General features: G+C 34.2%; 1 protein-coding gene and 1 pseudogene across 1 annotated transcript; one reads left to right on the forward strand and one right to left on the reverse strand.

Annotated features, from left to right (window-relative positions):
- On the reverse strand, window positions 1-9,695 carry LOC118032700 (uncharacterized). The gene is made up of 20 exons (XM_035037461.2): window positions 8,310-9,695; window positions 7,523-7,726; window positions 6,157-6,261; window positions 5,980-6,045; window positions 5,737-5,901; window positions 5,429-5,503; window positions 5,183-5,337; window positions 4,784-4,919; window positions 4,620-4,689; window positions 4,395-4,522; window positions 4,235-4,291; window positions 3,812-3,997; window positions 3,631-3,723; window positions 2,537-2,622; window positions 2,372-2,438; window positions 2,226-2,292; window positions 1,985-2,121; window positions 1,589-1,680; window positions 1,407-1,473; window positions 1-683 (listed from the first exon to the last, which is right to left on the reverse strand). Exons 1-20 carry the CDS (start codon window positions 9,534-9,536, stop codon window positions 522-524), a joined length of 3,345 nt encoding a protein of 1,114 aa, XP_034893352.1. The 5' UTR covers window positions 9,537-9,695; the 3' UTR covers window positions 1-521.
- A 9,390-nt stretch (window positions 9,696-19,085) lies between these two features.
- LOC118032699 (peptidyl-tRNA hydrolase, mitochondrial-like) lies at window positions 19,086-21,681 on the forward strand (annotated as a pseudogene).
- The last annotated feature ends 4,600 nt before the right edge of the window (window positions 21,682-26,281 follow it).

Here is a 26,281-nt window from a genome sequence, read left to right on the forward strand (position 1 = left end):
GAACTTAAAACAGTAAATCCAATATTGCAATTATAATGAAAGAATCACCATTTCAAAATTTCAGTGCATACAACTGATCAAAATCTCAGATGTTATTTGTATGAAACCCAGAAATATCATCACAATGGGGGACAAAACTGTGACAAGAATTGCCTCTGACAACCCTCAGACTGGACGGACGCACCAACCAACAAAAAAAGAAAAGAAAAACAGGCAAACAAAAACATTACCTACACTCTTTTGTTTTTCTTTTTCCTCCTTGACTCGATCTTGATGGATGCAGTATAAAATAGTACTTATAAATCATATACACATTCTACAAAAAAAAAAAAAAAAAATTCAATGGCAGTGACTTTCACACTCAATCAAACTGACGCCAGGTGGTTGTAGAGCGCCATGCAAAAAACAAATGATGGGAACCGATACCATCTTATCGAAAGAATGGGTAATGAATAATATTCCAACAACAGACCGGGGTTTGATTGCATCTTCCCCAGAGTCATCGCTTCCAGCCCAAGAGGCTATGTTGAGAGGATGGATTGCAATGCCAACTGTTGTTGTGGATGCAACAGTGATAAGGTTGAGGCCAAGGTAGCTGGTGGTAGGGTTTGTTGAAGGTGTCTCAGCAGATTAACCATTCGGCTTAGAGTTTGTTCAGTCGCTAGATCCTTACCACATAAAACCTACAGGAACAGTAGCATTCCCTCCATGAGAAAAACTAAAATTGCAAACATAACCCCCATCTACCATGCAAGAACAGCTAACTATACAAATTCCTTTTAAAATCAGAGGGAGATTTGAAAACCAAAATCTAATGTATGTGTTGAGTTCATATCAAATTTCAAGAGCAGCTGTAGGTGTATGTGTTGAGTTTCCATCATTGCTTGTCTAACCATACAAATTCCTTTTAAAATCAAAGGGAAATTATAAACCAAAATCTAATGTGTGTGTTAAGTTCATATCAAACTCAAGCACAGCTGTAAGTGTTAGCATGCTGGGTAAAGGGAAGGACTTAACTTGGAGTATGGAGACAGATGAGAGAATCAATTACTAAATAGCATGTACTTGAATCAATGACAATATAGGTAATCAGGAGTTGGTTCAGGATAAACATCTATATTGCAATAAAATACATAACCACAAAGTCAATGGTGCCAGATGTCAGACACTGGTGTTCGGGAAGGATACAGATCCCAAGTTAAGTCGGAAGCAAAGTTGGGAGGGAGTTCTAACATGTCATTGTTTCACTTCATTATGATGCTTGTCAAAGGGATAAAAAATTGACTATTAGATCAGATCAACCAAGCACTAAAAATTCTAGACGTTTGAGTAATAAAAACGAGTTCAAAACAAAATATTAGAAATTCGAGTTGTAAGTTAGGTGAAAGCATAATTTATAAACTAACCTCAGCAAATACTGAAACAATCTTAGGAAGATATTGATTGTTGGGTCCCAAAAGTTCAATGTCTGACCTGTAAATGAATGATAGGTACAAGTTCATTATTAATGGATGGTAATTGGTCAAAGCAAGGCATACTAAAGTTTGAGTAAACCAAAACGAGAAATGAGGAGGATGCTACTCCTTACCTCTCCACCATTGAACAAAGTTGTTCGTGAACAACTTTTGCCTCAATCAAATCGCCTGTTATTGGCAAACAGTTTAACCATGCAGGAACAACCTGCCAAACAAGACAAGTGTCAACCAACAAGAATGCTGAAAGAAACACTAAACTCAGTAGCAAATAAAATCATGGAAAACCTCTACACTTATTTTTAATAATTCATAAAAATGAGACCTACACCTACAAGAAGCAACCATAAATTTTTTAGTGAGCTCTCTTTGAAAAGACAATTTCCAGGTGCAGACTATCCTTCACTTTCTACTAGAAAGCATACAGCACCCTCAGAAGCTCATCACGAATAAAAGAATGGGAATAGGCTTGAACAATGCAATATACTTAAAGACAGACAGAGATCAAATACCTGAGCTGAATCAATACTGTCACGATGAAACTGGCAAATTTTCCCTAAAGCAGAAACAGCATTATCATATGCCATGACATTGTCTGGTTGCTTAGCATTAGGATGCCTTATGACAACATTAAGTCTTGATAGAGCCTCTGGAAAGAACTAATAAATGTTACTTGCAAGTACAAAAAAAATCAATGCTTTTACTCCCACTAGAATAAAAAATCAACTCCTTTAGGACACAGACAAAAATTACCTCCAACTAAAGATTTAAACACGGACCCACCAAATTCTGCACAAACACCGAGTCCATATACAGCTGCCTGAAAAATAAACACACAACTTGGATGGGAATATTGCAAAATTGAGTCAAACAACTACCAGAGCATAAATAGTGCAGACCTGCCGAACATCTGGGTTTTCATCGTTGCATGCCTCCAGTAAGAAAGGAAGATATGTGTCATAATATCTGTCCATCCACATTGTAACAGTAGCATCAAACAATGGCTCTAGATAATGAAAACCAGTTTGTAAGAATGTGTTTGTGTGTGTTCTCTAGAAGCTTACTTAAGAGCTGCCTCACGACACTGCTCTGCAACATCATCAAAAATGCAAATTGCAATCCTTCTCTCTTCAGCAGTCTTATCCTTGCCCTGCATTCACAAAACTTGTCAGGCAAATAACACGAATAAAACTAGCAAAATTATTCATAGCATTGTTGTCAATCAATGGCTAAGGATGAAAATTGTGCTTTCAGTGCATTGAACTTTTTAGTTGAAGATCTTGTCCACTCTTTCTCACAAATGAGAAATTCTATTTCTGAATATTGGTCGCAACCCTGGTGCTCTTTGATAAAAACATTTGCTCATAGGGATGGAAACAATTTAGCATACACCAAGAGAAAGCAACTATCTTTAGAATGTATGCTAATGAGAAATGGAAATGTCAAAATCATTTATATGCACAGATTTCAACAAGTTCATGCCACCTTAAATCATGCAGTGTGGATGTTAATTAGTAACAATTAGTTTTAGACACGTAAATAGTCAGCGATTTACACCATGAAATACAAAAAAGTTAAAGCCAATTTATTAGAGCATTTCTCTACCCCATTATCATCCATTAAACAGCTACAGTGGCCACCATAACTGGCATATTTGCAAATAAACAAGACCATTCCAATCCCTAAATGGAATGCAAAAATATTATCTACATAAAATTAGCCTTTCTATATTTTCTAAACTATAGTTGTTGGAAATAAATATTTAAACCAACAAATCCATGTTAACACCAGTTACAGCCTTGCATAAGAGCAATGTAAACAACACATTTAAGATAGGAGCTCAAACAGAACTCAGATACCAGAAATTTGATAGCATTCAGGCAACATTAACACATCAAAACGAACCAAAAGAGAAGTTATACTGTATCATCCATTAAGATGACTGAAACAAAAATTAAGTACAACGGCAATAAAAACTTAATGATATACAAAAATCAAATAGGTAACACGGAAACTAAAAAAAATCCAGTATCAGGAGCTACTAACACACAATCAACCTTCTCATTGAAAAAAACAATGAGAAAATATAATAGTAAATATAAGATTCCTCAAGGCAACAAAGCTCAGAAAAGATTTGTAATCGTGGATGAATACTTACCCACATAGGAGTCAGGTAGGATGATAGTTCCTCAAATAAAGGCAAGAAAGAGGCTTTGAATGTTTTAATCAGAGTTCCCAAGATTTCACCGACCTGAAACCAGAAATTATACAACTAAGGAACATGAACTTCAAAGTTTATGAAGAAGAAATCAATCCATGTTATTGTGATATATACTGACTTGGTCAAAAACATCCTCCTCTTGCTCATTTTCCTCCTTGATCAACTCGCTCTCCTCCGCATCAAAGTCTTCAGCTTTGGCTCTATCCGCTCTCTCTCTTTTTCGACTGGAGCTGGCAGTGATGACCAGTTTTATCTCATCCACAATGGATCGCACTTGGTTTTCATCAACAAATGTCCCAGATATCTGAAAGAAGAAACAGAAGATTGCAAAACACATTCAGGGATTTCACATTGATTGCAGCACAGATTGGGAAAGAACACATGATTCCAAGAAAAAAAATCAATTCCTAGTTTTCTCTTCACATGGAAGATGAATTCCAACTTTTATCCAGAATTTGATGCAGGATGAATTACAAACACAAAACACAGTGGGAAAGCAGAGAAATTGACATAAATAAGTTCATTAAGGAATACAACAAACCTGTAAGCATTCATTTAATGCATCCAACATGTTTGCACAGATCTCAGTATCAGGTTCCTGCAATCAATTTAATAGTCAAGAATTTCATCACTTCAAAGGGACATTAAATTAAAAGTAAGATTATACCAACACAGGAAAAAAGAAAAGAAACGCAGGTGACCTTGTGCAATGCTTCAACCAAAGCAGGAATAATATAATCAGACAGCTGCTTTATATAGGACTCATTGCGACCTTGAGCAAGTCCTTTCTCTACAGCTAATTTTGCAGAGCGCAGAAGTTCTGGCATGGCTGGAGAAGAAAGTAAATGACTCCAGTGAGTATTGTCGAATTTCAAATAAGGACCGAGGAACCAAAGGAAAAGAGATCCACATTATCAATTCAATACCTGAAACAGCTGCTTTCCTAACCTCTTCATGGAAATAAAATTTAAGAAGAGGTACTAAAGTTGGAGCAACCTGTGTGTAAAATGTCATTATATCAGCATCATGGAACTGGAAAGTTACGAAGAGTATAAAATATAACAGTTGTTAATATGTTTCACTGACAAACCTGATCGATCCATGGAAAGAATCCTTCCTTCAACTCATCAGCATAGCAACATAACATATTACAAGCAGTAGCTTTTTCTTCCAGAACACTAGTCTTGATCCCTATTCTTTTGTCACCAAGGGTGATGGTTTCCATACTGTAACAGAAATACACATCTTAGCAAGACACAAGACACCGAACATGAGTTCATCTGTGTCTAGATGCATGTGATCACAAGCAATCATGCACGTGTGTCCGAGAGAGAGGGAGTGGGTGCCCTTGTTACAGTCATATAAATATAGTAACTTACATATGTGTGCATCTTGAACTATTGATCTAGGTAAATGAACTTGAAAGAGAGTTCTGCCAATAAATTACATAAAAAATTGATGAAATCAGGTTCAAGGAAAATATATACACCTTTCATCATCAGTATCATCAATGTCATTATCTGAATCTGCAGATGTAATGGTTACATCAGGCTTGAGTTGAGCAGACTGAAGCAAAGGTGGCATGACAACACTCATATAAGGAAGAAAATCCTGTCCCAAACATTTGCAAAGTCTGGCCCACGCCTATGTCAGCAAAGAATAAAAGATCATGAGACAAGAAAATAACAAAATGATTTTAAGATTTTCTGCACATTTTTTAGTGATCAGAGTATACTTGGAGCATGTAACTTATTGTTGGATCATCCGACTCCATCCGAGATCCTTGCAATGACATAAGTACATCCATAACCTGGACAAAAACAGAAAGGATAAAAAGACATGCAAAAATATAAGAACCACACTTTTCAATTTATTGGTGAGTATTTTAGTACATAGTGATAAGAATAAGGATGTCAAAAGAAACCAAGGGCAGATCATTGATAAATTCTCCCACATTTTAAAGGTATTCCATGAAAGACTTGATAAACTCAAGGAACCACTCCTTAAAAAAGAAAAAGAGTTGTGTTATGCAATGAAACCTACCTGCTTGGCATCATCCCTGAACTTATCCTTCCCCACAGCCATCCCAACTAGACTAATGCACTCCATAGATTTGGCACGAAGCATGCAGTTAGCCTTGTCATTTGCATTCACCAAGATGGTCTTCAAGTAAGGCATAACTGCATCATAGTATTTTTGGAAGTGCTCCTATGAAACTAGAGACTGTTAGACCAAATCTTCCATAAGACAAACTAAATAAGAAACCAAGCAGATATTATACATTACCTGAGAGGAATCGGCAACTGATGCCAAAGCAGTCAATGCTCCCTCTTGCACCATTTGTTTTCCATTCTGCACCACATATATGCCATATAATGACATATAAGAAATTTGTGTCTGTGCTAAAAAGTGTAATCAGAAAAATTATTTGAAATTTTGTTTCCTACTCTCTTGTGAATATACCTGTAGAAGAACAAGCAATTTGCTCACTACTCCATCTAAGTAAGGTGTCAAAATTTCTGGAGTGCAGTTCTCACTGAAGTTAAGAACTGCTGAAGCAGCATGTGCCTGTCACAAAAGAATACGATGACTAATCAGTTACTGGATAGAACAACAGCATAATCTTTGACTGCATCTCTGCCAAATAAACACCAACCCCACCCATTCAAAAAAAAAAAAGTAATAATATAGAATAATGCATATTGATAGTGGGAACGAACATGAAAATAGGTACCAAAATAAGTGAAATGAGCTGTGATCCCTGCGTGATCACTTTCCAAATTCTCATCCCGTCATATAAGAAACCCAACACCAGCATAAAAGAGGGAAAAAATTGAAGAGCATGCCATAACATCATTTAAGTAATCTAAAACCAATGTTAGATACATATTGTTATTTCTGACACTTTTTGTGTGCATGTCTGCATGACAGAAATTTATTGACAATCAACATTGTTCTTGATTTCTATCCCCTCAAAATTAACAGAAAAGGTGAAAGAAAAAACATCAACAAACCCAATAATGTTTTCCAACAGATTCAGGGGAAATGCTTCGTATAGCTGACAATTGTTTAGACACAACTTCTTTTATGCAGACCACCCATTCCCAACAAAAGACTTAATTCAGTCAGCACTGCAGTGAGCTAGAATAGATGCAACAGGAGATAATCATATAATCCATGCCAGTTACAGCAGTCAACACCAGCCCCCTGTCTTCTAGCAATAAAAATAAAATGTCTCAACTGCAAAAACTTAGGGCCACAAAAAGCAATTTACATTCTAGCTCAAAACAATCAAATGGCCATGAAAGTTACCCTCTTACTCTACCATTGTGAGGGTGTTTCATGTTTCTATTTCAAAATCAGATGCTGACATCAAAAACTTTCTAACATCATTAGCTATTCTTGGGCAACTTAGAGATTTCAAGTATTCTCTACTGCTAATCAATTGAGACAGTCATCATATCAGATGAATAGATAATAAACAGGTAAAATCTCATTCTATTAACAAATCTTTCAAGTCCAATAAACAAGTCAAATGGTTTTGGTACAAACAGATGCAATGTATGAAAGGAAGCAATCAATATAGGTGCTGGAAAGTGACATGGCTTTACTTGATCATAAGTCCACAATTAGAAGCTTATCGCAAGTGTTTTATATAGTTACTATTCACAAAACTGAAAGGATCAAGATCAATCACAACAGGAGCTACTTTAACAAAGAATCAGCTTTAATCAAAATCACATGAAGCAAATATATTCTAATTGAGATATTGTCTACCAAATTTAGAATTGGTAACTTAAAAAAACACAAAGCAATGAACATGGCTAACCTGCACTCGAGGATTCTGAAAATCATCCATGGCAGCTGCTAATGCAGGCAAAACCCTTTGATGGTATTGGTTTTGCAAATCTGGACCCAAATCCGTGGACAACTGCCCAATTGCATTAATAGCTGCCCATCTCACACGGGGATGTGGATCATAAAATGAATTTAGGACCATTGTAACTACTTGTTCCAGATTTTTTAGCATTACCTATATCAGCAAAACAATAAGAACATAAATAACAAGAGAAATCAAAACCTTTCTAAAAAAATTCCTGGATATGTTATGGTACAAACCAATACAATTCCATTTCAAACTTTCCCACAACAAATCACTGCAAGACTTTGAAGATTGAAACAACAATAGTCAGAATATTCAGTGACATTAACTGAGTGATTCTCACCAACATCCAATACATTCCGACATAAAGAAAGCAAACGCATACAAACAGCATTACAGAATAGCATAATGAAACTTAAAACAGCTTATTATTAACGATATGACTACACATTACTGAGAAACAAAAAACCTGGACATCATTAGTAAATGCAATTCATTCCAAAATGACAAAATCAAATGCATAATGCAATAGTTAACATTAAAAATATAACTTCACAGCAACTGTCTATATAACTAGGCATTACAACTATACAAAAAAACAATATATTTCCTGTATCTTGGAGTACCCTTCAAAAGCATATATACATAACCAAACTTGAACAGCATATCATCAAGACATTAATCACAACTCGCAAAAAAAGAGAGAATATAGTCGTCGGTTATTTCTATATACCTTAGAGCAACCTTCAGCAATCTGAGCTAATGCAATAAGAGCAGCATGATGTTTCTGCCACTCAGGAGCCGCCAAATAGGCAGGCAATTGTTCCGAAGCAACTGGAACAATAGTATTCCCACCCAAAGAAATCGCCAACCTATCCAAACACTCTTGTCCCATGCTATAATTACTTGTTTCCCCTGCATCTTCATCCTCGTTCTCTGCACTGTGCCATGCTGGATCATCCTCAATATCCAGCAACATGCTCATCAATATCGCAAACAATCTACTAATAAACTGAGGTAACTTTCTCATCATCCCTGGTGCCCTCTCCCTAGCTTCCGCCAACGTGATCACAAACTCAATAGCCAAATGCCGAGTCCCTTCCTCCAAACCCTCTGCCTCGGCAATCTGCAACATTGACCCTACAACATCCACCAGCTGCCTCCGCAAGAACCTGGGCTCCGCCCCTGCCAATTCAATCAACAACTCCAACGCCTCCTGTGCTGTCGCCTCATTCCCATTATTCAACGCCTCCGTTAAAGTCCTAATCATCGACGGCAACAAATCCTGAAACCGGTCCCTCTCAGACGTATTATTCAAACACTGGATAAAGTTAATCACAGCATTCAAAGCAGCGATTTTCACATCGAAGTTCGTGCTGGATCCCAAACACTGTAGAAAAACCCCGTGCAGCTCCTTGATATAGGGAACCAAACTCTCTCCAATATACTGCGACAGCTGTGCGAAAATCAAAAAAGCAGATTCTTGCAACTTAACAGAATCTGACGTCACACACTGAAACATAAACGGCAAAAGCTCTGGCCATCCATTATCAGGCAAAATCCCGGAAGCAAGCTCGGAAACGGTGTCGCACAATTTCTTGGTGATCGATTTAACAGATTCCTGCTGGAGACAGGCAAGCAGGATCGATTTGAGAGAGGACTGAGTTTGTAACGAGAGGCGCGGCCAGAGGTATGAGTCGTCTCGAGTGAGGAGTTTACGGAGGAGGACGGCTGACATGGCACGAGCATCAAGGTGAGGAGAGAATTGAAGGAGTTGAGCGAGTTTGAGAGAGAGTGAGTTAGGATCGTGTTGTTTGGCGAGGTTGAACAGAAGCTCGGCTTGAGATCGGGTTTCATTAGAGGAAGACATAAGGGAAGAGATTAAGATTTCGAATTGAGAAGGATCGCCGGCGAGGATGGCAGCGAGTTGAGATTGCTGGAATTGAGTTGACTCGTCCATGGTGGTGAAGAATTAGGGTTTGTGGTGGTGGCGGTAGTGGTGAGGTGGCTAGGTTTCTTTTGGGGGGTTTAGGGATTAGAGGGGGTGAGAAAGCGAGAGAGAGAGAGATTTTTTTTTTTTTTTTCCTCTCTTAGGGTATTTTTGGGGGGGAGAGGGAAATAAGGAGGAAAGGGGAGGGAAAGTGGGGGTAATAAGAAAGGGGGGAGTGTGAAAGGAAGGGGAGGGGATTAGGGCAAAGTAAGAAAGAGAGAAGGGTGGAATTGGATTAGCTGGAATTTGTGTGTTATGATTAATGGGTTTATTTTTTCCAAATATATGTTTGTTTGCTGAATATTAGTTATTTTTAAAGTTAATTTTTAAAATTAAATTAATTTTTGTATTTGATAAAATTATAAAAAATAACTTAGAAAATATTTTCTAGTATTTTGATATATCATATAAAACAAATTGAAAAATAATTTATTAATATTTTATTTTTTTTCAAGTTTACAAAATATATGTAACATTAAATATAAATATTTGACCACATGGATAATGAGATACAAAAAGTGTAATAGTAATTTTTTTTATTATATCATATATTTATACATGGTTTATTTTATAACATATAATTATATATATAATATAAATATTGTTAATATAATATAATAGATATATAACCTTGTTAAGTATAATGAGATATAAAAGTGTAATAGTGGATTTTTTATTATATCATGTATTTATATATAGTTTATTTTATAAAATATAACTATATATATATATAATATAAATATTGTAAATATAATATAATAGATATTTAACCTCGTTAACTATATATTTACAACAACTACAATTTTTTTTACTATAAAAATAACTATATATATAATATAAAAAAGGTGTTTTTAAAAAAAATAAAGTGTTTTCCAAGGATAAAAAAAAAAAAAAAAAAACTTTTCTAGCATAAAAGGTTAGTTTTTTTTATCTACTATAGATCATTTTCTTGAACTAACTTTCTATAAGTTCATAAAATATATAAAAAAATGAGTTTTTTTTAATGAAAAAATAAAAATATTCTATTTTTATCAAGATTGATTTAAGATAATTTTATCTCGAATATATGTAAATTATTTCAACAATACACTCATATAAAATCTAAATGGTTATTGGTTTTTTTAATTCACTTGATTGTTCGAAGTAGTTTGCGTGCACCTCGACTAATTTTATATACCCTGAAGTTAACGATTATGTAAACATTCAATAATAATGAAGTTCGTGAGCCTCGAACTTGTGACCTATAGAAAACAAACTCAAGACCTAACTAATTAAGTTGCATCTCTCATGGTTAAAACCTAAATGTCTATTAATCTCAAGAGTTAATGTAATCTATGATAAAATTTCATAAATGAAGATAAAGTATTTTCTCATCGATTTTTAACAAATATTTCATACTTGCTAAATTTGTTATAAAAGCGTCGGATAAAGTCAATGTTTTGAAATTCGGACTGGCCCAGTGGGTTGACTCAGGACCCTGCCGACCTGGGCCTAGGACCGGTCAAAAACCCGCAGGAGAGTTGGCTCGGCGGAACCCGGTCGACCCGGGTAAACCAGGCTGAGACCTGGCTTCCTTTTTTTTTGTTCTTTATAGATTCAAGAGACTGTGCTGTTTTTTGCTTCACAACTCAGTGGCGTGCTGTTTGTTTTCTTCATTTGCTTTATAACTCAGTTACAATTCTCTCTAGCCTTTATAAGAATAGATTAGAGGGGAGGGGAGTGAGAGATTCTTAAGGATATAACTATAGAATATTCTATTTTCTCTGCTTTGACTTTGAATAGCTAGAATCAAACTTGTTGCTCATTCATTCAAAGCTATTGTCGGAAAAGTAGATTGAGAGAGAGAATTGGCTTCTCGAGAATCTGCTGGAGTCAGATCAGTAGGGGAGTTCATGCCGGGACTTTATTAATAGAAAAAGCCCATACCCTGAGCGAGGGTGTGTAAAAAAGCTGAGAGGTGGAGGAGAAGAGTCATGGTGGAGAGACTATGAGTTTAAAGTGGTGGCTGGTCACTCGGTTTTTTTTTATGGATTGTTGGTAAAGGCTACTATGGGGAGAGGATTTGGGTGACGTGAGAAGGGCAATAGATATTGTGATTTGGTGATAAAAAGACTGTAACCGGTAGAGAATATAGAATGGTGGTGGCGGAGCTGCTACGTGGTTGTTGTGGGAATTACTGCTATTGACTAGGTTTATAGTTGTTGTGGCGAGGGAATGGTGGATTGTTGAATTCCAGCTAGGAAAGGGGCTCTGCTGGATTTATTTGGGAGAGTGACATATAGAGATAGATTTTAGTTTTAGGTATTTTTGTGTAAGACATGACAGCGACTAAACACAAAGATTGTAATTTTTTTGGTTGACCCGGGTTGAACCGGGTCAACCCATTTAGCCCATGATCCGATCATTAGACCGGATCGGATTTCAAAACTATAAACAAGTTACTTACCTTTAATATAAACTTTAATTTATACACCGTAATGATAATGGAAAAGGAAATACGTAAGTCGGGGAAGAATAATATTTGTATGGGAGTCCACGTAGAACAGTATGATAATGTAGACCTAGCCTGCCTCAGTTATTTGCTGAGTCTTTTGAGTGCACTCTTCAGAGAGTTTATGAGTGATGACGTGTGAAGATGATGGTAGCACCATGACATGATACATGATTTAGAGAGATGGTGAGGTGACCCACCATGGATTTCAAAATCATATAACTCATTTTATTCCCTTGTTGTCAGGGTTCATATATAGATTGAAGAGAGTGCTTATTGATATTATTATATTACAATAATTATTACCAGAAGGTAAAAATAAATATGGACTCGTAATTAAACTACCATGACAGTCAAGTAATTTCACTATTAACACAACTTTTCTGCCATTCTTAGGGCTTGGCTTCCCGAGCTACGTAACTTTACCATAATCCATATAGTTTGAGATTTGACTTGTAATTCAATGGATTTATTCATCACATTATTATTTTTTATTTAGTAGCATATAATAGATTTGTCACGCGCTTCTTCGTGGATTAGAAAAAAAAAAAGGCAAAACCGAGTGAACCTTCTAAATATAATATAATTCCTAAAACTCGTAACCCTTGAAATTTTAAACCTGAGCTTAATAAAAAAAACTTAATTCCTAAGCAATTTTATATTTTTATTTTGAAGGAGGAAATCATGGAAAAATATTAAGAAAAAAAAACTTGCAAAAATAAAAAAGATAATAACAAAAAAGAAAATGGATAAAATTTGATAGAAAAGAATTTGAGGAGGATGAAATTGTAAAAATTAAAAAATAATCTAAAATAAAAAATAAATAACAATAAAAAAATGAAAATTAAATCTGAAAGATTAAAAAATTATAAGGGATTGAAAAATATTTGTAATTTGATAAATTATTTATAAATTAAAACGGTGATATAAGAAAATTTAAAAATATTTTATAGATAATTCAAATATATTTTTTTTTTAAGTTGGTAAAAGGACATGAACCAACGATAGTGCATATCGGGCACATTTTTAAGTCTCACCAAGTATTCTCTAAGGCTCGATCATTAGCCTGGTTCTTTTTTTTATTATTATTAACGTGGGTGTTTGGGCCAGCTTGTGCGCACTACGACTAATCCCACGGCCCACTGAACATCCTACAAGCTCAGTGAGCAAGTAAGGCATCGCGGGGGTGACAGACATACCGCACAGGAAGGACCCAATAGAGACATGAAGGGAATAAACTCTTCAGCCCCACTCCCACTAGGACTCGAACCGAAGTTCGAAGGAAGGAGAGCTGCCCCAACAACCACTAAGCCAACAATCTGTTGGTATTAGCCTGGTTCTTTAGTTGACAATGATGTTGTTATGGATAGCCTCATATGAGGCTGCTTAGATACCGTTTATTTTTATGTTTGGAACACGTATATGTATGTTTTAAAAGCATATATATTTTTTAAAAAATATTAAATTGATATATTTTTTTAGTATTTTTTAATAATTTTAATGTGTTGATATTAAAAATAAAAAATATATATATAATATATTTTTATCAAGCAAAAAAATAATTTTTAAAAGGTACTCTTCATCACAATATCAAACACTTGCTTGGGTCTATTAGTTGTTGTGTAAATTAGACTGAGTTTAAATCTAGAAGAGTCTTATATTGAGCTATAACATAATGTTCAACTTTGATATTTGTTAATTTTTTGATGAAGCTTGAGCTTGTCAATGAATATTTTTTTAAAATCAATTAAATATAATAATTGCTTGAAAATTAATTCTCTTTTCTAAATACTATGTATTAGCTTCAATGGTGAATGTAAAAAAAGTCACAGAAAACAAATCACAAAAGAAGGAGCATGTTCAAAGGAAGGGAGAACTCAGCATAAATGGCAGCGAACAGCCAAAAAAATGAAAAGAAAAAGAAAACACGAAGGAGGATTAAAAGAAGGAGGGAGGGTGGGTTAATGGGCTGAGAATTAAAAGAAACAAGTTTTAATAGCTAATCATGAGAAAAGAAGAAGAAAGTTACCCGCTGTTTCTTAAGATGGGCATTTTTAGTTTCGGGGAAAAGCTTAAAAAAAGAAGAAGAAGAGTAGAGTATTTAATTTTTATACATGTTAATTCCCTTGTCATTGCGTTTTAGTTGTAGCCCAGTCCAGTTATTATTATATTCATACAAGAACTGTTTCTTGACGGAATTCAACAAGAACTCGGTGAGTTCATTTTCAGTCCTCACGCATTCGATTTCTTTCTCCAGCTCAGTATATATGGTCTCGAACTGCCCAAAAAAAAAAAACCCAAGAAGAAGTAAAACAAGGAGGCTGGGTTTATGGGCTTAGTAATCAGGCAAAAAAAAGAAAAGAGAAAAGAAGTTACCCTTTGGTAAATCAATTTTATCTGGCTTGTAAGATGGAATATTTCTTGACGGAATTTTTCATTTTCAATGATGGTCATGGCCAGCTTGTTCTTGGTTTCTTGCACTGCTCTCTGCTTGAATAATAAAAGAAAAGGAGGAGGTTGGTGGGGGAGAAGAAAACAGTGAATATACAGATAGCAGAGCTGAAATGGACTAGCTTCCATTGTGAAATTAATATGCACAGCATAAGCCAAAATAATTCACACAAATTAAGAGGAAGAGTACTCTTTCTTTCTTTGGATTTCTTAACCTCAAGATGAGCACTACTCGTGATACTGGCATTTACCTTCTTGTTCTTTCGATAACGTCTATCAGTTTCCCGCTTCCTTTGCTTCTGCATTTCCTTAGTGACAGTTCCGTTCGAGCAGTACACATGAGGCGGGAGATGGAGATCGGTAGCACTCGAGGGAGTGGGAACAGTGAGGAAGGAGATCAGTGGATCTAGCAGTAACACCAACTAAGGGATCAGAGAGATACAAGCTAAGCTCTCCATAATAATCGACGATGAACAACTTTGTTAAATGACACAAGATTTATATAGCACTTACTCTCCTCCTCCTCCAGTCCCGCAGGGGCAGGGCAGCAAACAAAGGAATTGTTGAAGGCATTGTATTTATAGTTAGGTGTAATCTGTGAACCAAGATTATTCACACGGAGGAAGACAATGATTTTCTTCTTCTCTCTGGAGAGGCAAATGCGACCGAAAGCGCACGAGAACACATATATAGTGATTTATTTATTTTTTATTTTAATATAAAATTAGAAATATAGAGGACTTTGCAAAATGTTGGTTTCAGTGATAAAGATAATGTTTGGGACACGGTGTAAATTATATTTTTTAAAATTTTTTTTATTAAAATTTAATATGATTTATATGTTTTGAATTATTTTGATACACTAAAAAAAATATTTTTTTAAAAAAAAATATTATTAATATTTATTTTAATATAAAAAATTATTTAAAAAATAATTATTATCACGCTGCCAAAAACACTTAAATACTTTGCCTGTGAGATCAGTACGGTTTGAAGAGCTAACGTGCGACACCATGGACTCATGGAGGTGGTGATTTTATTTTATACTAGGCCTGCGAGAAAAACAAAGTTGTTCGTTAATTTCGCTTCGAGGACCTGGCACGGGGTTGTCTTATCTTTGTGCTGACCCCACCGGTGATTTGTGCTCTCTGCATGCCTTCGTATAATATTCAAATATCTACTATTATATTTAAAGTATTAGAAATTGAAAATAAAAGAATAAAATTGAAGACTTAATTAGAGTTCGATGAAATATATGTGGATAAATGAACCATTTCCTGAAGAAAGAAAATGGACCAATTTTTGCGTATATAAAAACTAAATTATTCCATGCCATGAAAAGTTGCTTAGGAATTTAGCTGATTTGGTACTCAAGTTTCTGAAAGAATAGACTAATATTGACCAACACCATGAGAGATTAAATAAATAAATCTATTTACAATTCACACTAAGAATAGACGGTACTGTTCCTCTTCTTTCTTCTTCTTCTTCTTCTTCTTTTTGGAGAGGAAAGTGCAAGACCTGATGCATATAATAATCAACGGTGAACGTACAACTTACGAAAGCCACACCAACCGAGAGAGAGATTAAAGTTATGTTATGCATATAATAATCAACGGTGAAAAACGTAACTTAGTTGAGTGCATTGTATTTATTAGGTAAACCAATACAGCTCACGCCGATCGAGTAAGACACCGATCTTCTTCTTCTTTTGGAGAGCCAAGTGCAACCTAATGCATTGTATTAATTTAAAGTGATGTTATTATATATGTATTGGTCTTTTTAATACAAAGCCATAAAAGACGTGAAGATTATTTTTGGAGTTATATTAGCGAAAGTTTTTGACATAGGGTTTATTTATTAAGATGAATTCCTTCCTCTTATTAAATTAACAATACATAGTGTGCGCGCGCATCATACTATATTAAATTAACAATACATAGTGCCCCTAAAGGTATATTTGGTATTGCGGTTACTATTGTGGTTGTGGTTTTAAAAAAGTTATTTTATAAAAAATATTTTTAGTTGAGGTTGGTTTGAAAAAATATATGTTTGGTTAAAACTGTGGTTAAAATTGAGGTTGAGCAAAAAATAATTTAATGTGTTTGGTTAATAATGCTTTTGAAATTAAGGTTATAAAATAATTTTTAAAAAAATATTATTAATATTGATGGTTTTTAATTTAAATATTATAGATTTAACTATTGTTATTACATTATGAAATAAATAATATTTTATATAAAATATTTTTTATTATTCCATTAAATTATCTACAATTCCACCACGTATGAAATACATCCGACAAGGACTATAGTTTTTTTTATTTCTTAAGTATGCAACAACATCAGGTAAAATATAATCAGGAAAAAATTTAGAATTGCGATTAAATTCTACAAATGTTACGTCATCAAGCGATCTCTGTCTAATTTATATAGTGTCATTAAATAATGTTAAACACTAGTTTTTTGAATAAAACATAATTAAAAAATAAAACATAATTTTTATTTTTTATTTTACTGGGTCGGACTTGGTTCAATGTATTTTGAGCTTGGGACAGGTCCGCCCGAAACCGGTCCGACCAGAACAATGTAGCTGGCTACACTGTTCACGTGAACAGTATATCATGCTACATTATTCCTTTTAACCATAATAAAAAATGTTTACAAAAGTAGTCTTTCGTTTCTTTTTTGAACAAATAAAAGAACATAATGGATTAATTAGCAAGAACAGTGGATGGTCATGCTCCACTGTTCATGCTAAAGTGGATAGCCATGCTTCACTGTTCATCCTAATTAATTATCATGAAAAGTGGAGCATGACTATCCACTGTTCATGCTAATTAATTAGCATGAAGGGTGCAGGAAGCAGGATTCGTTTGCTTTTCTTTCCCCAGTGTTTTGAACGTAAAAATAGTGTGGGATCCATGAATAATAAGTTGTTGTTTTTTTTTTTTTACCAAATAGGTTGCATTTGTGTTTTGTTAAAACACAGACGCAATCTCGTTATCAAACGCACTTTAAATATGGAGGGCAATTGCAAGAACTAAGTGTACTTGCTTGGATTACTTTTTTATTTATTTTTTTTCATATTAATTACTTGGCTTCTCCAAAGGTATCTTGAGTACAATCATCAATGATTGATTCTCAATGTTTTCTTCCGTTTTTCATGATCTTTAGAACCTCAACTCAATTTGCCTTAATCTTTATCTTTTGCAGGATCTTAAATTGCTCAATATTACTAACTCATTCGCTTGGGTTAAGGAGGAGATCAACCTAACTACATCAACAAGATTAGTTCATGTACTACTAGAAAATCAACAAAAATGAATAGAATTGTCGACAAAAAATTTTTGGCAATAATTTTTACCGATGAATATAATTTTATTTTTAATTTTGTCGATATGTATCGATTGTATTGCCGATGAATTATATAGATTTTTAAAAATTTGCAACGGTGTGATGACGTGAATTTTTTTAGACAATTTTATCAATGGAATGACCAAAGGATTCAAATCAGAATCTCTGTACAGTGACATGGCATTGTATTTTTCAATTTAGAAATTGTTGTTTTAATTTTTAATTTTTTTTTCCTCAACCCTTTTGTAAAAGTTATTACTCTTTTCAATTTTACCTTTTAATTACAAAATTGTTTTGATTTCTTATATCAATTTTGATCCTCATTCTTTTTAGTTTTTCTTTTATCCTTTTACTAAATTAATTTTTTTTTCAATTAAACATAAAATTTATTTTTTTATTTTTATTTTTGATCCTCCTTCTTTTAATTACTATTTTTTAAAATTATTTTGTATATTTTTTTTTCAAATTTATCCTTCAATACTTAGAGACCTTTTGAGAACATAGTTAAAACTATGTCCCCCCCAAATTGTTTTTGCAAAAAAATATTATTTCTTTAATATTTTTCTGATCATTTTGATGTGCTGATCTCAAAAATAATTTTTTTAAAATAAAAATAATAATTTTAATGCATTTCTAAGTAAAATGCACTTTGAATCGTAATCGCCACCATAATTTCAAACGGGCCTTTAATTAATTGAAAATTGAACTTCATGTTTTTTTTTAGAATAGGTGCTCTAAGTCCACTAACTTGGATTATGAGTTTGAAAAGTTAATGAGTTTTTTTTTTTAAAAAAAAAACTTTATAATTCTTTTGATTTTTTTATTAGATTAATTTAATTATATAATTTGAATCACGAGTTTAATGAAACATCTCAATTCTAATTAGTATATTTACAAGTTTATCATTAAGAGTTTTTTTATATCTTGTCTTTAACTAAATTTCAAATCATGTATATCATTTTTTATACACAAAAAAGTCCATCTTTGCAACGAATCGCGGGAACGAAGGCTAGTAAACATAAAACCCATCTACAAAATTGTATACAAGCCCCAGGAGCATAAGTCTAGATGCATTGTTTTTGTTTTTTTGTTTTTTTTTTTTTTAATTTTTTTTTTTTTATGTTCTTAAACGTTGCCAAGAGTCGAGACTCGAGAGCAATCTTTCAACACTAAACAATAATATATATAAAGTTGATTTAAGGAGCGTGTATCCAATAATGGTATTTATTTATCGAAGTAGATTTGAGTCTCAATCAATCTAATTTTATTAATCTCAATATAAATGGATTGAATACCTCCATTGTATAGAGATTTTAGAATGAGACAGAAAATAAATAAATAAAGGATTGGATGGAAGGGAGAGCGGGAATTTGATTGAGAGGAAACGGTGCGTTCTACCGCAGGCATAAAATGGCAGGCATGCCTCTTGGCCTCCATCGCAGAAGGGCAAAGAATCAGCGAAGTTAGGGCCGGGCTCCCTCCCTCCCTCCCTCCCTCTTCAAACGCAACCTTCTTCTTCCCCTGTGACCGATAAATTAACCGGATTTTGTATCTGCAGTTTCGACCTCGTTTTCTCAATATCTTCCTTTTTCGAATATTTTTGTGACCAAAGTGCATACCAACTGTTCAACAATTTGCCTAAACGAATTTGTCTCATCACTCTTTTCCATTTCTCTAAACGCAAAGCAAAACAAATTTAAAGGACACCGACACTCCTTTACGAAGAGAGATGTTGAATAGAGTCTCAAGGCGCTGCTTTTGCACTGCTGCTGCTACTCCTGCTCCCACAACACTATCGCCTTGGCTCTTTGTTGGGTTGGGAAATCCCGGCGAGAAATTCAAAGGAACTCGACACAATGCATGTATCAAAATCTCGAAGAACCCCAATGAGATTTAGCTTCTTTTACTATTTTTTTGACTCAAACTTGGATGGATGCAGGTGGGTTTTGAGATGATTGATGCATTTGCTGAGTCACTAGGGATTTCTATGAATATACCTCTATGTATAAAGCTCTTTTTGGAGAAGGTGGTTTTGTCCCAAAGCATATCCTTGTGGTTCATTTCGTTGCTTTTTTTTGTAAAAGATATGAACTTTATCTATGTGGAAGTACTAATACAGGTTTGATAATTTCAGGGTTTGTTGGTGACGCGCCTGTTCTTCTTGCGAAGCCTCAAACTTACATGAATCTGAGAGGTGAATCGGTGAGTGAATCATCCACCTAATTTTCTTTTTCCATGATATAAATTAAAAAAAGGTTCAGTTTTGATGGATATTGCTTGTCTCGACTGTAATCAATAGTTTCTAGGGATATAAAATTTTTGTGTGGAGGAATTTAATTAATCTTCACATAACTTGTAGTATATTTTTTTTCTGTTCAAATGCAGGCAGGACCGCTTGCTGCTTACTATAAGCTACCTCTTAATCGTGTTATTGTGGTAAGTTTGCTCTCATTATCCACTATTCTTCCCTTTACTGGGTACTGAAGGATGATGTAAGTATTTTTCCTTACTGATGTTGTCTAAGTTGTGCAACTATAGTTTCATGACGACATGGAGCTGCCATGTGGAGTGCTTCGACTTCAAGAGAAAGGAGGTCATGGATGCCACAGAGGGTATGGACGGTGAAGTCTTGTGTATTTATTCCCAGGATTAGAATTTGCAGATAGTTGTGTATGGAATGTACGATTTCTTACTGAAAGAGCACGTTTGAGATAAATAGAAATGGTTGATGAGCTCTATGTCAGTGCCACCTCCAAAATTCAATTAAAAATGAAATGATGGACAGAGTATCATGGAGTGATAAAGCCATGCCCTGTGTACATTTGAAATAATATTTGTTTGCAATTTTTTATTTTTTTTATTATTTCAACTGCTTTTTGCGCTCTTGCAGTAGTTTTAAGTCCTACCTAAGGCTTTTAGTCTGGTTCCTCAGCCAATATTGATGTTGCTGTTGATGTGACTACAGTAGGCTGCATTAGCAGTGGACCTTTTATGGCTCAGGGTTAACCCCTGTTTTATTTTATTTTTCCAAACATTTTTTGTGCTTTTGGATGTATTGTGTGAGCATAATGTTTTATTCCTTTTCTTTAACCAGTTTGAAGAGTGTGATCAACCAATTTCGAGGGAACAGAGAATTTGCTCGACTAAGAATCGGTTAGTGTGAAACCTCAGTTGGCATTTATTTGCTTCCTAACTTCCTTCTAAAGGCCAAATCTCTTATCGTTCTTCTTAGGAATTGGGAGGCCTCCTGGCCAAATGGATCCCAAGGCTTTCTTGCTGCAGAAGTTCAATGCAACAGCTCGAGAACGAGTAAGTTTGTAGTTCCAAATTTTCATAATAAGGTTCATTTGGATTTGGCTTATATGTATCTGCTTGTCATTGGTTCATACACATTTTTCTAGTTAGAATGGCATCTTTTCATTCCTCATGGTGCTGTGTGCTGTTGTTGGACAAGATTGATGCTGCCTTACCAGAGGGGGTTGTTGCATTAAGGTGCATCTTATTTGAAGGCTTGACAAGAACTGCAAGATGGTTCAACCAGGAACAGAAGTACAAGTATATAAGATCGGAAACCATGTCGACATAACAAACTCAAGGATTAGCTTTTTCTGACATTTACATGTAGAAGCGCCCCGATTCTTATCTAATGGGAAATCCTTTCAAAATTGTAAGGTATATGTTTTCTTGAGCATTCTTTTGATGGTGTGATTGTATTATCAATGGAACCAAACTCTTCCACCTCACTCTCAAACAGTTTAGGGCCTTCATGTTCACTGGTTTGCAATGAGGAAACTCTGCTTCCTTCTTTTGCTAGAAACATGAGTGTGTGAATCCTGCATTACGTGCGCCTGTGTGTTCCTCTGGTGTTTTTCTTTACTGTAGCTCAAATGCTCACAACTCACACCCACGATCCCTCTCCCTGAAGAGGATGTCTCGGGTTCAAGTTTTTCCTTGGTAACATAAAAACAAAAACAGAATTGAATGTCTGTCCCCATTTTTTTTGTCGACTGCCGCCTTTGGTTCCCTTTTCTTGTGTCGTGTCGGGTAGGCCCAATATTTTTGTTTGATAGGAGGCCGGGTTCAATATATAGTTGGACCAACTCTCCCGACTTCTAAACTGAAATAAGGATCTTGAGAAAGGAAAAGAGCAGTCAGAAAACCGAGGGTCAATCCTTGACCTCGAAGTCTAATTTGAGTTGAGATTGATTTAAAACTGTTTGGTTTTTTAATCAAAATAAAATCATTTTAAGTTTTTTTTTTTTTGAAAATATAGTTGGTGTTGATCGATGACCCGTGGGTTAACCTGCCCGCCAGGTGAACTCCTAAGAGAAAAAGGGTGCTTAATTTTGAATGTTTGTTGGCAGAAAATTTCAAAGTTGGGTTTCTTATCTTATATAATTTCTTTGGAAAAGCCTAACTGGATAATTTCTTGTAGTTCTCAGCTCTGGAGTCACCGTCCTTTGCAGTAGAAATTGTCGTGCTTGTCAGAAATTTAAAAAAGCGGAAGAGATTAGTTTCTTTTAGATCGGGTTTCATTAGTGGACGACATAAGGGAAGAGATTAAGATTTCGAATTGAGAAGGATCGCCGGCGAGGATGGCAGCGAGTTGAGATTGCTGGAATTGAGTTGACTCGTCCATGGTGGTGAAGAATTAGGGCTTGTGGTGGCGGCGGTAGTGGTGGGTTTCTTTTGGGGGGTTTAGGGATTAGAGGGAGTGAGAAAGCGAGAGAGAGAGATTTGTTTTTTTTTCCTTCCCCTCCTAGGGTATTTTTGGGGGGGAGAGGGAAATAAGGAGGAAAAGGGAGGGAAAGAGGGGAAGTGTGAAAGGAAGGGGAGGGGATTAGGGCAGAGTAAGAAAGAGAGAAGGGCAGGATTGGGTTCGCTGGAATTTGTGTGTTATGATTAATGGAATCTGTTTTTTCAAATATATGTTTACAACAACCTCAGTTTTCTTGTATGAGGTGTTTTCTTTGTAAAGAAAAGAGAATGTTTTTTAAAAATAACAAAAAAATTTTTCTCTCTAATAAAAGCTTAATTTTTTCTTTAATTATAAATTATTTTTTTTACTAACTTTTTATAAATTCAAACAGCCTTATTTGCTTTTACATTTTAAAAAAATTTAAAAATTTTAAATTTTTTTATTTTTTTATTTAAAATTATTTTTTTTATATTTAGATTATTGTAATACGCTAATTTTAAAAAATAAAAAAAATATTATTTAAAAAGCATCTACAATCATGCTCCTAAACATGCCCCTAAAATTTCATAAATAAACAAAAACAAAGTATTTTCTCATCAATTTTTAACAATTATTTCACACTTGCTAAATTTGTTCTAAGGATACTTACCTTTAACTTAAATTTTAATTTATAAACCATAATGATAAATGAAAAGGAAATATGCAAGTCCAGGAAGAATAACATTTCATTCCCTTGTTGTTAGGGTTCATATATAGATTGAAGAGAGTGTTTCTTGATATTATTATATTACAAGAATTATTACCAAAAGATAAAAAGAAAATTTGACTCGTAATTAAACTACCATGAAAGTCAAGTAATTTCACTATTAACACAACTTTTCTGCCATTCTTAGGGTGTGGCTTCCTAAGCTACGTAACTTTACCATAATCCATGTAGTTTGAGATTTGATTTGTACATAAATCCGTAAATGGATTTATTCATCATATTATTATTTTTTATTAATTAGCATACACTAGATTTGTTCCCGGCTTTCTTTCGTGAGAAAATGCTAGGTTAAAAAAAATTGAGATCCAAGTTACAAGCTCAAGTGGTAATTTAAATATTATTATCATAACCCAATTTTTGACCATTTTATTTTAATTATTATTATTATTATTTTATTTATTGAAAAGAATAAAAAAATAATGATGAAAAAAAAATAATGATGAAAAAAACAAGTAAAATGAAATAAATGAATAATAAATTAAAATTTGGGTTAAGCACAACATGATTAGAAATTTTGAGGTTTAATTAAACTTTAGAATTAATCTAATTAAGCTTGGAATTAATTTAATTAATTCAATTAAGGGTTTATAAATTTTAAGACTTAATTGAGCTTGTAATTAATTTAATTAATCCAATCAAGGGTTTAATTGGAGAATTGATAAGTTTTGGGACTTAATTAAGCTTGAAATATTTAATTCATCCAATCAAGGGTTAAATTGAAAAATTGATAAATTTTGGGACTTAATTAAGCTTGAAATTAATTTAATTAATCCAATCAGGAGCTTAACTGGAGAATTGATAAGTTTTAGACTTAATTGGACTTTGGATTTAATTAAATTAATGAAATCAGGGACGTAATTGAAAAACTACCAAAGTATAGGGCTGATTCTGGTCAAATTTGCAAGAAATTAAAACCCAAGGACCAATGTGTAAATGGTGCTGAGATGCAGGGTTTCAATTGCAATTTATCTAAGGACTGAACTGAAAACTTCCAAAACATCAAGGACCAAAACGCAAAATAACCTCAACACTATTCATCTTCTTCACCCGAAAAAAAAGAAGAAAACTACGGCCTTTACTCCTGCATTAAAACAGAGGCACGATCGACCGATGGCATTCTAAGGGGGGGATAAAAACCAGAGAAGAAAAAGCCACGAAAGGGGGGGAAAAGACAGTGAAAAAACCAGAGACAGAGGAGAAAAAAGGGCAGAACCGAAAGGAAAAAAAAAGAAGAAAAGCCACGAACGACAGAAACCAAACCCAGGGGGGAGGAACCACAGAATCGGGGGAGACTAAAGGAAAAGAAAAGGAGCAGACGTTCGTTCCCCTGGTTTCTTCTCAAAGAAACAGAGAGGTGAACAAACCCGAATGAAAAACAAAGAATACATAAAAGCAGGCAACGAGTGAAAAACTAGGAGGGGACAGAGGACAAAAAAAATAAATAAACAGAAGAAGAATGCAGAAAAAAAATAGGGGACTTGGAGAAGACAGAACAGAGAGAAGCGTTGGCCAGCCAACGCACGAGCACCAGCCTTGTCTCGGGTTACACCACCTCTTGAATGGACGAACACAAAGAAAAATGGAGAGCACAGACGAGGAGAGAGCAAACACAGTAGAGAGAGAGAGAGATCAGAGAAGACGAAGGAACCTATAAAAGTAAAGAAAAGAGAGCAGAGAGAAGGAAGACTATAGGAACACCAAGAGGAAAACAGAGGAGGAGAAAATAGCATCAACCGGCCAGCCCTCCATCACCGTCATCCTCATCTTCGAGTGCAGCGCCAGGTAAGTTGCTCTTTCCCTCCGTTCATTTTAATTACATGCTTGATGCTCCTGTAGAAAAACTAAAAAAAATGGCTAGTCGGGTCAAGCTTCTGACCTGGCTAGGCCTGCTGGGTCCAACCCAGCCCAGCCCAAAAAAATAATAAAAAAAACAGAAAAAAATAAAAAACAGAAAAATAAAAGAACATAGAAAAAAAAATAAAAAATGTGTATGCATGAATAAAAATAATGTAAATTTATTGGTTTATTTACAGACGCCAGAGTCAGGAATAAAAATACCGATTTTAAATTTATATTATTTTTATTCGTTGTATTTTATTTTATTTAGCTAGAAAAATAAAAAAAATATATGTGCATGCGTAAAAATAAATTTATTTTTATTTATCTATGCACTAGTGCTAGAGTAGGAAATAAAAAAATATTGATCTAATTTTTTTTCGTAGCTACGAATTTTTACCAACGCCAGAGTTGGAATTATTCGAGCTCGAATATTCATTGGCGTCAGAGTCAGGAATATTGTAAACAAATCATCATAGCATAAACTAATAAACATTTAGTAATTTAAGACAAAACCAACAATGCAGTCTGCCTTAGGCAGAACGTTTAAGGGTGATAATATCTTTCATTTTACGTAACCAATCCCAAGCCATAGAATCTCTGTTGATCAATTAGGGTTCCTAGTGATCATAATACTAGGTGGCGACTCCTTAAGCAAGATATTTTTCCTAAAAGAACAAGATGCCAGAAATCTATTTTTTTTTTCATTAATAAGAGAATTAATTTTTAGGATCGCCGCGATGTCGGGTGCGACAATTATGAACAAAAAAAAAAGAACAATAATAAATAAACTGATAACAAAAATAACATGAAAAGAAGTAAAAAAAAACCAAGATCTTAGCCTATCTGGATTAGCTTTACAGACCCTATATTAAAGGGTGATATTGTAAAATAATAGTTTTTTTTTAAAAGGTCATGTTAAACCAAGTGAACTCACAAACCTCGTGACCATATTATAATATCTTAGAAAGAATAGTAGAAAAAAAAGTTTAAATGATAAAATTGAAATAGATTAATTTTAAAAAAGGATAAAAAAACAAAAGTGAACTCATGTTAACCTTCAAAATCGGTGGTCTTAATAATGAACCCGAAGCTAACTTCATAAAAGGCAACCTT

Source organism: Populus alba, chromosome 1 (assembly GCF_005239225.2).
Source record: "Populus alba chromosome 1, ASM523922v2, whole genome shotgun sequence".
Classification (NCBI taxonomy): Eukaryota; Viridiplantae; Streptophyta; class Magnoliopsida; order Malpighiales; family Salicaceae; genus Populus; species Populus alba.

Bases quoted from the DNA above. Each gene is read 5' to 3' on its own strand.
- LOC118032700 (XM_035037461.2), bottom strand. From the start codon at position 9,536: ATGGACGAGTCAACTCAATTCCAGCAATCTCAACTCGCTGCCATCCTC. The intron at 5,338-5,428 runs GTATACTCTGAT...TTGCTGACATAG, and splicing joins CAATAAGTTACATGCTCCAA to GCGTGGGCCAGACTTTGCAA. The intron at 2,122-2,225 runs GTAATTTTTGTC...AGTTCTTTCCAG, and splicing joins GTTTAAATCTTTAGTTGGAG to AGGCTCTATCAAGACTTAAT.